The 13383-nt window shown below is 38.3% G+C and overlaps 1 protein-coding gene across 1 annotated transcript in view; it reads right to left on the bottom strand.

Moving 5' to 3' along the window:
• Positions 1-6890, bottom strand: part of lrrc32 (leucine rich repeat containing 32) — a 7226-nt gene extending 336 nt beyond the window's left edge. The window contains exons 1-3 of the mRNA XM_034889730.1: positions 6791-6890; positions 3724-3817; positions 81-1990 (exon numbers count right to left, since the gene is read on the bottom strand). Of these exons, the coding sequence (XP_034745621.1) occupies positions 149-1990; positions 3724-3817; positions 6791-6825 (1971 nt within the window). The 5' untranslated portion in view covers positions 6826-6890 and the 3' untranslated portion in view covers positions 81-148. The remainder of the gene's footprint in view (positions 1-80; positions 1991-3723; positions 3818-6790) is intronic.
• Positions 6891-13383: the final 6493 nt, after the last annotated feature.

The following is a 13383-nucleotide window of genomic DNA, read 5'->3' on the forward strand; positions in this document are numbered from 1 at the left end:
ATCTGTATAGTGTCTTGAGATAACTCTTGTTATGAATTGATACTATAAATAAAATTGAATTGAATTGAATTGAATTACATTCATGTGTTTCTACTGTTTCTGGTTAGAAACACCATCCAAGTCTCATAAATTCCTTCATGATTTTACATTAAGCGCTAAAGCTTTGGATGTGCTTTTTTTTCCTCAGTTGGCAACATTTAACCAGCAGGCCCAGCACAATCATCACAACTAACACTACCACTACAAATGCAATAATATAGTTCTGGCCGCCTGATCTATGACACATTTTCTGGGTCACCTTCTCGATGTTGACCGGTTCTGAATACTCCTCGTGAATGCAGGTCACAGTCTCGATGTCGGGAACGACCACGGCCGAGTGCTGGACCATGTGGAGGAAGTCAAGGTTGCTGCAGCAGCTCAGTGGGTTGGAGCCCATGTAGAGGGTCTTTAGTGAGTGCTCCAGAGCGAGCATAGTGCTGTACTCCAGGGTGACCAGGTTGTTGTTGTGCAGGTTCAGTGACTCTATGGAGGAGTCTTTGTTCCACATAGGTAGAGCGGTCAACTGGTTGGTGGACAGGTCTATGTGTTTGAGACTGCTCAGCAACGACAGGTCTGTGTTTAGACTGGAAATATTGTTTTCCCTCAAGAGGAGGTGGACCAGGGAATGCTCAAGACCAGAGAGGGAGTCTTTGTCCATGTCTAAGCCTGGGTTCAGGGACAAGTCCAGTAACTTCAGAGGGCTGTTGGCAAACGCATTCGCAGGCAGACTCTTCAGATTGTTTTCAGACAGGTACAGGAACTGCAAGTTTGGTATTGAAGAAAATGAGACACAACCTGGAGGTTCCTGGTGGTTTCGGTCCGAGGAACAGATAACCAGGTTATTCTGCTGGAGCTGCAGGTATTTGAGGCTTGGAGGTCTTTGAAATACTTGATTGTCCAGGGTGGTGAGGTCATTTCCATGTAAGAAGAGCTTTTCCAATGATTGTAGAGTGTTTTCCCCAAATGTCAGACTCTGCAGCGAATTAAAGCTGAGATTGATAATCTTCACTGTCTGTAGAAGGTTTTGGTTGTTGATAGAGAACGAGCTGATACAGTTATTACTCACATTCAGGACCTCGAGTGATCCCATACAGTGAAAAAATGACTCTGCTAGACTTTTGAGTTGGTTGTAACTCATGTCCAAATATTTCAGGTGAAAAAAATAAACTTGTGTCTTTTTTTCAGGACTTCCTGTGACATTGATGCTTTGAAGTTGGTTTCGTGAAATGTCCAGGTATTCAAGCATGTTTTTTCTAGGGAGAAGGGGGAAGTAAGGCATTTTGTTTTCACTTAGATCAAGAGAGCGGAGTTTACACAAATCTCCTGATGTTGTGCTTTGGAAAAGCTCCATGCTGTTCTTGCTGAGATTAAGCACTTTTAGGTTAAAGAGATTGAAGTTTGTGATGCACGTGATGGAGTTCTTGGACAGATCGAGTTCAGTCAGTTTATCCAAGGATTCAAAAGCTCCATCTTCAATCTCCATGATGACATTATTGTGGAGGTTGATTTTAATCAATGACGAGGATCCATTGAAGGTATTTTGTGCTATTTTGGTGATGCTGTTGCTGTTCAGAGAAAGGTTTGCCAGCGATGGAGAATCAGCCAGGAAATAGTCCGACATCCCTGTGTACAGCCCATTGTTTGAAAGATCAAGTGACTCTACAGTTGTAAGAGGTCCAATGTTGATTTTGGAGAAAGCAAAAACATTCAGATGATTCCTGGACAGATCCAGGACTCTTAGATCAGTCATGTCTTTGAAGAGCCCCGGCTGGATAAAGTGGATCTTGTTAGAGTGAAGATTCAGATGATGGAAGCCGGTGTGGTAAGCTAGAGTTTCCTGGGTGAGATTCTGCACCTGGTTACGAGAAAGGTCCAGCATTTGGACGCCATGAGGAAGGTTGACTGGGGCACTTTTGAGGCTCAGATCACTGCAAAACACATCCATCTGGACCTACAGACAACAGACAAAAACACAAGTCTGATTATGTCGGCACACTGGCAGATTGCCTGACCATGACACACTACAGACCAAATGTTTAAAGCGTATGTGGAGGGTCGATTTATGAGTTATTGTATCTACGGCATGTTCTTGGCAACAACACAGTCCTCTGAGGCTTACGATGGTAAGTTGTTCTAATGAAAACAATAACTTTTTTACGGCTGTTTCCCTTTCAATAAAGGTCACTGCTATTGAATGACTCAATCTCAGACTCTTCAACCAACATAACAAAACAGATTTTTCAGTTTAAACACAATACACCCCACACCTCATAGGTTTCGTCATTGTCTCTCCCTTTTTCCCCTAACAGAATCAAATATTTTAGTTATCAAGTGTAGTTACTAATTGAAACCATACGGCCACAGACCCCTTCTGTCCCAAAAACAGCCCATAACACAGTCTCCTCAGCTTTCTCTCTGAGCCAGAGTGTATTTAGCTTCTTGGCATATTTTGTGGTATCCTGAAAGTGGCATTCCTCGTTGCTGACAAGCCGGCCCGTAAACAAACACATTGATTTATTTACTGGAGGGCAAAACATCTCGTATCTGTTGTCATGCACTCAGGGACAAATGAAGGATATTTTAAAGAAAGTATTATTATTATAAAAGATCTTTTCTCTGTAGCTTCTCGTGTTATCAGTGATAATACACACACCTTTACATTCTAAAATAAAACTCTAAAGTAAAGCCTTTGTATGTGTATAACATCTGATATATGTGTGCAATGGTTTACATTAACTTTAGTCATAGTAATATTATAACAAATGACTACTAGTCCAAGGCAAGAAACAGAAGAAAACACTAGGCCTTAACTAATCCCTTCCCAGCATGACTCCTAGCATGAGTGTTAGAGATGGGGACGACTCCACATGTAAATCCTTGTTCTGTTCAGAAATGATGAAATTGAAGGTAAGATGATTCGGAGTTAGACAAATCAATTAGTCATCCTCCAAGTTATCATGACAAAGTGGCTTTCTCACCAGACAGTCTAAATCTTGCTGAGAAAAAGTAACACAAAGAGAGAAGGGTATACTTCAATGACTTTAAAAAAACTGTCCGGTGACCTGTTGGTTTCATTTTTCATCACCTTCCAGTTAATTTCATAATTAGAACAAGGTCTGCTGGTAGTTTACATGACACTAGTTAGTTAGACACTAGTATGACATTACACCAAAAACTCAAACATGATTTTCCAGAAACTCCAAGGAAAAGATGTCACAATCTACACACTTGACTAACAAGTGTCCTCTGTAGTGTGTAACACAAAAACACTTCCCACTTTTTCTTCCAGTGAAGCCAAATAATGTGTCTCTGTCCAAACATTGAAGCCCGAAGGTCTGACAGCAGCCCAATTCAAGAGCGAAAACTAATAAACCAGATCTGCTCAGGTCAAACACTTTCAAATAAACCGTCGGCCTGTAGATAATCTGAAAATACCCCAAGCACCTGATGGATTATAGGTGCCTCAACTCAGTTGCCATGGGCAACCTATAGAAATAAACTATAAACAGATGAACCCATATTCAGTGTATTTATTTAACTGGAGATGTGAGGAATGTGCCATAAAACTGAGAAAAAAACGTGACTTAAAATGTCAAATGTCAAAGTGTGACCTCTGCTAATAATACGTGTGTGTGTGTGTGTGTGTGTGTGTGTGTGTGTGTGTGTGTCTCAGGTTTTACTTACAACTTGGCATCCAGTCAGGTGGCCAAGAGGATGTACGGATGCCGCCACGCAGCTGACCAACAGCGGGAAGAGCAGCTGGAAGGCGGCCATGGTGCTGCACAGGGAGAGTCCAGACCTCAGCAGTTATAAACACATGAATGCAGGAAGTATGTTGTAGGTGATTTGGTTTTGAAAAGGGAAGGAAGAGGGACGTAGTCCTATACCTACAGTGTGACATGATGACCTATGACTATGCTATTTATGGCCTGAGATACAAAAGGGGCTTTTTCTTGTATGCTGTGACATTTCTCTTTTATATTGTATTACATACTGTTTTTAGCTGCAGAACTGGTAGAACATATGACTAAGCGAGCAAAGTTTAACACTTTCCGTGAGTTGTCTGTGAATGGAATCAATTCTGTACTGTAGGTTTATTGTTTTGAAACAGAAAAAGCAAAGATTGTTTTTGTTGGGCTTTGATGACTCAAAGTTCTGTACCTCATTAGTTTGCGGAAACTTGCTAAAATATTTCCTGATAGGTTCCCCTGAACAACACAACATGTACAGTAAGCTTGCAGGGCTGACAATGTGGGAGTAATTAGTACCGCAGTAATGGTAAGTACCCATGGGGTTGATAAGGACCTGGTAAATTAGATGAAACAAAAGAGGTAGGTCAACCATGAAGGTTTAAAATTTGGTTGAATAAAGACAACCAGTCAGGTTTTTTTTTCAATTAGTAAATGCTAGCAGGTGTTGCTCTAAAAACCTACTTACTGTCTCAGTGTTAAAATGACAATAGTTAAGCTTGAGCGAAATGCTCCCTAACCACCTATATAAGACCTTCACACAACCACAGATTTGCTCTGAGACTCTTTACAAGAGAAAATTCCATAAAGATATTCATCACATTGCTCTCATGTGATGTTTGCGAGTGTTTGTATCTGCACAAAATACAGAAACGTCATTCATTTAGTGCCACTGAAAAGCATTTGGATTTGTTGGCAATTAGCAATAGAAACAGACATTTTTGTTCAATAAGCACCTCAAAAAACGCTACGTGCTACGTGACTTACAGAACGCTTTATGAAAACTTTTTTTACCAAACATTTACAATCTGATAAAACATTGTGTTCATTGATCAGCAGACAGAAGCACTGTTACCCTCTACCTCAAAGAAGAAATGGACCTCCAGGTACTGTACTTAAGTATACAATTGAGGTTTACTTGAGTATGTCCATGTTATGCTACTGTATTCTTCCTCTCCACTACATTTCTGAGAAAAAAATGGCCTTCTTTTCCTGTTAATCATCGTTTGACCCCTCAGATTTATCTTGAGATCCCTTTAATATGATTCCGGGTCCTAGGTCGGGTACCACTGGACTAAAGAACTTGGCACCTCGAGCAGCACGTTAAATATCTTGTTTAAACATGGCATTTCACATATAGAATGAACCTTTCACTTTACACTTAACTGCTGGTTTTCCATCTTGTTCAATTATATCTCAAATTCTTTTGCAAGTATTTAGATCCTTAAGAGTAGTAAAAATACAGAGGTTTTATCTGAAATATGTACTTACGTCATATTTTTTTGTGTAAAATGTCCCAACGAACTAGTAACCAATAAGACTTTTGTACTCACGTAGTTCAGAGTTTAAATGCAGGACTTGACTTGAGTATTCTTACATAACTGTTTTGGTACATTTACTTATTAACAACTTTAGTAAAGTTTCTTCCCTCCCTGCCATTTGTAACCACACACAAATCTGTTCCCACAGTCAAGTCCAAGGCTTCCAACAACCAAACCATGCAACAACATGCTTGAAGACTTGTTTTTATGAGAGCTGAACATTTACCTCACTTTCAGCTGATTACTAGTCTTCACAGTGCCTCCTGACCATGTTGATTTCACATCCTCAGAGCGCACACCCACTCACAGATGATCGATAGTAACCAAGAAAACACTGCAAGCCAAACAAGCTCCTCTCAGCTGACTCTTCCCTCCACATCGCACGGCTTAGGCTGCTGTCCGGCCATCACATCCTGTGAGAATATCCTGCATTGCTGGGCCCTCTTCCCCCCTCCCACTGTTCTCAGGGAAATGCCTTATAAGGGGGGTTGGGAAGTTCAAGGAGACACATACAACCCCAATAACCCCTCCTCCCCCCATCTCCAAATACCCTCTATTAATCCTAAGATTTCTTTAGAAATTGTTTGGATGTTCTCACACACCAGCCTCCTTGTGGAATTTGGGTTACTTTAAAAGTTCTCCAAATGTTTATTATGTTTTTGAAGCGTCCTTTTATGGACAAATGTTTGAATAGAGATAATATATGTCCATCCTGAGAGAACAAAATGTCAGCAGCAGTTAATGATGGATTTATAAGAATCTGTCCCTTTGCACATATGTAGGTTTGTTAAAAAATTACACATCCTCTTTAAGACTGTTTGTCATGTGGCTTTCCTCTGGTCTGCCAAACTGTAAACCAACAACACTGTAATTATAATAAGTAAAGACCAGTTTGCGTATCCAGACAATTTACTGTAAATTGCTGTAAAACCGTTTCTGAATGTCTCAAAAAGCTGGGAAAGTGAATGAGTAACACCTTCTCCTCCTTTAGTAATAACTGTCCAAGTGCTCTTTAACAAGGCACTGCAACTCTCTGCTTTCTTCGGTGGTAGACTGTACTGTGTCATTTTGAAATAGGTTGTATTTCAAGGAAAGACAATTGTTTTTGTATTACAAGTTTTCTATGTTTTGTTAAAATATGCAAAAGTGGCATTATCTTATTGCTAATTTACATTTATTTTCAGAACAGAAATCTGAACGTTGAATAAAGCCAGTATGTTTAGATATGCAAATGAGAAATTATTAAATGTGTAATTTTGATGTATTTTTTTCCCACTAGACTGAAAGAAGACATGTCTGACAAAGCTCAAAATAGAAGAAAAAAACCCTGATGTTTTAGCCTGTAGTATCTCGCTGTAAAGCGTAAATGTACTTAATTACATTTGACCACTGCTAATGAAAAAACAGGAGACAAAGACTACAACTGATTGTGGATAAGTGTAGAAGAAGAAGTTACCGTACCTGGTCTCTTCTTCAGCTGTTTCTTGTACGTACATGGTAGCAGGTGAGGTTTCACATTCACTATCCTTTCATCCTTTATGTTTTATCAGTGGTGTCATGTGAAAACACACACACAAACACACACCTCTTCATCGTTGCAGGCCTTCCTTGGGGGATTCTCCCCTTTTTATGTACCGGGATTCCCAGACATTGTTTCCATTTGCATGCAGCTCAGTCATGGGTGTGTGGAGTTTTTTTTCTATCCTTTCAGTTTCCTGGAGGGAATAAGTGAGATCAGTGATATGTTATTCAATAATATGAATAACAAATGCAACGGGAGAGGCAGGCGAGGTGTGTTGATAAATGCATTATGTGCTGTTAAGTGCTTAGTATGATCAACTCTGCCTCCTGCTGTTCACAGTCAGACAATTCCGTTATACCTGCTGTGGTAATTGTGTCCTCCAATGCAATGTAAAGAGTCCATTAACTCAAGCACTGTACTCAACTGCAATTTTGAGGTACTTGTACTTTACTTGAGTACTTCTATTGTATGTTATTTTATTCTGATACTCCACTACACGTATCTGAAAACTCTAGTTACTTTGCAGATTCATATTATTAATACAAGATATAAATTAACTAATATTGGTTAGCTAAGGGGAAAATTAGCAAAATTCACATGCTAGCAGCAAACAAGTTATAATAATAAAAATAAATCAAAAGTAATTAGAGGCAACTCAATGGAGTGTCTCCTCTTATTACTAACGCCTTGCTTGCTTGCGATAGATCCTGTAGATAGATAGATAGATAGAGAGATAGAGAGATAGAGAGATAGATAGATGTTTATTGATCCTCAACAAATTGGGAAATTCCAGTGTTGCAGTAGCAACATTAGACACACAGCACAGATACAGAGTATACATAACATATAAGAACAAATAAATAATTTAAAATAAAACAAAATAATCAAAATTAGCTCCAACTTCATGACACATGAACCCTAACCATAACTTTTCATGACAAAACCGAATGACACTTACTAAAACAAGCGTTGTGTCGTAAACATTTATGACATGTTTATAATGTTTTAGGACACGTTCATGACAGTGCCATGTCACTCATATGTAGATACCTTTAAATAAAGTGTAACCCAAAAACTTAAATGCAATTGCTTTTGGGGAACATACACCAATGTTGGAGAACTGTGATGGGTCTTTGTTAATATACTCCTCTATCTGTAAAGTGTCTGGGATAACCTTTGTTATAATTTGACAACATAAATAAAATTGAATGTAAAATTTGAATATAAAGTCTTTGTACTGTGGGAGGAAGTCGGAGAAACCCAAGAAAAACCCACGCTGACACCAGAAAAATAATATATAAATAATCAGCATTGAATTTAGCTTAAATGAATTCAACTGAACACGTTTGTTACATAACAGGTGGAGTCAGAGTATGTGGAGTTCATTTGAAAGGGCTGTGGGGGTACAACTGACAAAAAAAAGGCTGGAAACCACTCCTGTAAAACTTAAAAGACAGCGCGAAGGAAGTGACCGTTTGCTGAGCACAGTTTTCACATAAACACACATGTGCTGAACAACAAAAACAGTGTGGGTGACTTTAGGCTGAGCTGTAGTGGTCTATTGGGTGCTACTACAATGCAATCATAACGGCCCCGGTTGGAGACCTTTTTTTTTTTTTTTTTTTTAAGTCATCCCCTTCTGGGGTAATAGCATGCAAATGAGGGATTGAATCAAAGAAATGTTTCATTTACAGCCTTTTGGTTTGCATTTGTGGTGTGTGTTACAGCATAGAATAACTATATCTGACTATAGTACATTATATTTCCTACGTAGTATGTGAATAAACAATTAGTTATGCCTAAACCAAAGATTTACCTTTGAAAACATACATATTTCTCAGACTATATCAATAACTGAATGTACACATCTTTCTTTACTTTAAAATATGATTTAATAGTTTGATATATGTTTATTCATCTTATTCAGAAGAAAACCGAATTAAACAGAACAAGACACACATTTAATTGGCCAGGAATAGGTTTTATATAAAATTTGAACAGTGGATACAGAGGCGATATTATGTGTATAAAAAAATACATACAGTAAAAGGAAAATAAATGAATCTTATCTTTTTTTCTATTTTGAGCAGATGTTTAAGTTAGCTGATGAAATGTAAAAGGCACTAAATGTACAACAATCCAGTTTTAAAGACGTTAAACAGGCCAGGGTTATTCCGAGATGAACGAAAAATTAAAACAAAAATCACAGGGAATTTGTTTGTCTTTGATTTGCAAGACCTAGTGCAGATTTTACAATATAACATACCAAACAATTCTCAAGTAACACACAACTATTTACCATCGAAGAACACTAAGCACGCACTTTTAAGACTCGTCAGGAGTGGAGTGTACATTGCAAACTTGCATTCATCTCCTTCAGACACCAACACACCGAACATTGCTTGTGAGCTTGTTCAGATCAGAAACCTTTCATAATTTATAGTTTACATCACAATTTCTACAACAGCACTAAACCCTGCAACAAGTCACAATTAGGAGCAAAGCGACCAGCAGTAATGGTTTGTCGGTATCATACAGGTTGTTTTTTGATTTGGTGAATACATTAGATACATGCTAACTGGCAAAAGAAACAATCAGAAAACAGAACAGAAAACATGAAAGATAAAACACTGAAAGACTACAGTGCCTGCATTGAGTGGTGTCACAACCAGAGTCCAGTCAAAATGGAGTGAATTAAGATTTTCTTCAGCCAGAAGGTAGTGAATGTAAATATGTGTTTTATCCCCAAAACAGAGGCAGTTTGAAATAAGTTAAAGCTTAACTCTGGGGGAAAAAACTCTGGAGAAGAGACTTCTTTTATTTCTGTGTAGAATCACACAGTCCAGGTTGGTACTGGCCAGAGTGATAATAAACTCAAAGGTTTCCCACATTCTGGATTAATTGTCATGATATTTGGTACAAACATTCGTTGTCTCTTACGGATGAGAGGAGGAATCAATGTCAAAATTAACTCGGCCGGAGTTAGAGGCACTCTCTAACTTGGATTTTTTTAAGGTGGCAATAACCAATCTTTTTTTATAATTACAAATGTAAAAAGCTAAGCTTTATGAAGTTAGGGAGTTGCAAGTCATTGTTAAATGTCAGACTGCAAGTTCTCTGTTTTGGTTCACTCTCACCGCGCAACTGTTTTTGGTCCCAGCAGGAAGCTGTTTTCAGAGATAAAGCTGTAAAAACACACCGTGCACTACCTGCTCCGCACCAGACAACAGACAGACACAGTTAGACACTAGCTGGTGAACATAGTGGTGCATTTAGCAGCAAAAGAGACAGAGGTTTCCCTCAGGAGTTGGTACAGACCAAAAACAAACTAAACTAGAGTGAGTGTTAGACCTAAAGCCATCAGGAGGCCAGAAACGCAACTCCAAACAAATTATAATGTGGCTCTGAATGTGTAAATACACTGTTTGTTAACAACTTCACCATGCCAACTTAAAAGCTTATGGAGCTTTTGAATTAGAAAATAAATGAGGCACTAAAAACAATATGACCTTCAAGATCAAGACACGTCACGTTCATTTTGTGTTGTTTTTTTTGTGTACACAGTTGACTGAAGAAATTTTTATTAAAGGCATTTTGAACGGACAGGCTCAATAGTCCCTGCAGGCACTGTATACGTTGGGAGTGTTTGCTGACAAAAAATTAATACAAAAAAGAGAGAACATTAAGCATGCCGCCAACTTTCTAGAACTATACAGCAAACTACTTTCCTTCTCTAGAAAGACATCCACAGCCAAACCACACTGGACTGAGTTACAGTAAACAGCACTATATCTTACATGAGCAAGAAATATATACAAATACTGGTCAACATTGACATTTGCGGAATCACAAGCTGAAGGCATTTAGACTGGTTGCAACACAGATATCATTCTCATGGGTAACCACACCGATAACACAATTTTAACATACTTTTGGCTTTTAAATGCTTCATACTAATGACAATCAAACAGATTTGGAATGCATTTTAAAGCATAAAAGCATCTGAACAACTTCCCTAATATTACTATTGATATTAGATATTTGGCCCATTAGTTTGAAAAAATTAAGAGCTTAACACAATATAATAGATGGAAAGAAAATGATGGATATTTTCATAATAATGATTGTTATGTTAGTAAATTGCATGCAAACAGTGTATTTAGCATTTGTTTTGTCTAACAAATGAGAGCTCCCAGTTTTCATAGAAGGAGATATTTCACCTCAGTTAAACGTTTTGTTTGAACATGCATATTTCTAAATTATTCAAAACAAAGCTGGAAAATGGCCCAGGTAATTACAACTTTTTTCTTTTTTTCCTTTCAAAGCACACCAAAAAAACTATAAGTGTGGATACAGAACACAAAACTCTACTTGGCTTGCATTGCCTGTTTGTTCTTATGCATGTAGAAAGAAAAAGAAAACAAATGCAGACACCCGGACCAACCAAGGAAACTAAATCTGGTTAAAGAGCTCCAAGAGTTGACTGAGTTCACTGAGGTGAAAATTAAATGGGAGGCAGTGTATTTTTAAAAAGGTACCACAACATGCCAGGACTCTACAGAAAACTGAAGCATTCACAGTAATACAATGTCAGACGGCTTCTTCTATCTGAGGAGTACCAAATTTAGTCTGTAGATGTCATCATAACAGCATGCAATGTTACTGAAGCCAATGCAAAATCTAACTCTACATTATCTGACCCCGACAAAACAAGATCACCAAGGAACTGCTAAACGGTGGAAATGAACCGTTGTTTCAGCAGCCTGTTGCACCATCTGTGTGTAAATACAAACGTATCTTAGCTGGAATGTCATTTAAGAGTCATCTTACAGAAACAGGCTTCTCTATACAAGTTAGTTACAACAGAGAGATAAGATTAAGACTATTTTGTATTCCAAATATTCTTCTTCCTTGTCAAAACTTGGCGCCTGCATTACCTTCAATGCAACTGGGCCATCAACTTGTTCTGTCTTTTTTTTTTTAAGACTATTTTTTGGGCATTTTAGGCTTTATTTGACAAGACAGATGAAGACATGAAAAGCAGAGAGAGAGGGAAATGGCGTGCAGCAAAGGGCCGCTGACCGGAGTGGAGCCCAGGCCCGCTGCGTTGAGGACTAAAGCTCTATATATGGGCACCTGCTCTACCAACTGAGCTATCCGGGCGCCCTTTATTTTTATTTTCAAACTTGTAGTCTTTAGCCCCAATCGATGCTGACTTAAGTGAAATAATTTGAGGTAATTTTTTTAGATTTCACACACCTCCCTTTGGAGACCCTAAAGGTTTAATATTCCTTGTTTTGCATATGCAGTACTACTCCCCAACACCTGGAAACAGACTTTAATGTCAGACTTTAGTGTCCTCCGACTAAAAACAGGATGGATTTCCATTTTCAACGGCTATCTTAAAGTTTCACCAGCTCAGCGGTTTGATGTCCCTCATGACTGGTGTCAAAAGATCCATTATTTAGTGTAGAGAGCTGGTTTAAACATTATTCGGAGAGGTATTTTACATGTTGTGGATGACTGTAGTCTTGACTTAAGACTGTGTTGTGCTAGAAACAGCTTCCTATCTTCCCAGCCATTTGCTGGTCCATTTTCCTTTTCTACTTAAGTAGAATTGCACAAGTTTTTCTATGTTTTGGGCCGTGCAGAGAGGCCAATTAAAATTTGACAGGTGAGTTACCACAACATCAAAGATGAATAAATTGTACAGTGTCGGCCCGGCTTTTGGAAATACCGATCAACCGTTGTCTAGACAGACAAATGATGGAACATTTTCTTTGATATTTTAATTGGTAAGCTCATTGTTTGAGAAATATCCCTTTATATTTATATTTGCCAATTCCCCCAACTTAAAGTTTGTCGTTCCTAACAGATTGAGGTTTTGGCTTTGGGAGGAATATCTTAAACTTTGTTGTTATGGTATAGTTTATGTTGATAAATAATGAGGTGCTTAGTCTGAAAAACGCAAGTTGTAATAGGTTATCTAGTTCACATGCAATAGGATAAACTGCTTTTTCTCTAATTTCTGACTTTCCTTCACTAGTTAGTAACGTACATTCCTGCAACAATGTTTTGATTAGTAGTAGGTAGTGCTGGAATTCATAATTGCTTTGCTTAATATTGTGTGACTTATAATCATCATTGAGGGTGTTATTTTCAGTGAGGGTGAGTAAATGTTGCAGTGGAAAAGAACACCAGGCAAATGTTACAGTTGAAAACATAACAGCAGACGAAGGAGTAGTCTATAATTCTTGTAATAAATTATGTGCTCGCATGACCTTGTTTGTGTCTGCCGAAACCAAATGTCTCCTGTTAAAGTTGCTGAGCTATCTGTTTGGAGTGTCTGAAATGTGTGTGTATAAGGGGGCAGCTGAGAAAGAAGAAGACAGACAATTGGGTAATCTGCTGCTGAGACTTGTCTCTGTGTACTTTGCCTGAATCTTGTCTCCAGAACGTTCTGTAATAAAGTAAACTCCATACTCCAACTGCAATTGAGAATCTCTTCTTTCCAAAACAGAACCTTGGGGCA

The sequence above is a fragment of the Etheostoma cragini genome, chromosome 13, assembly GCF_013103735.1.
Source record: "Etheostoma cragini isolate CJK2018 chromosome 13, CSU_Ecrag_1.0, whole genome shotgun sequence".
NCBI classification, from domain to species: domain Eukaryota; kingdom Metazoa; phylum Chordata; class Actinopteri; order Perciformes; family Percidae; genus Etheostoma; species Etheostoma cragini.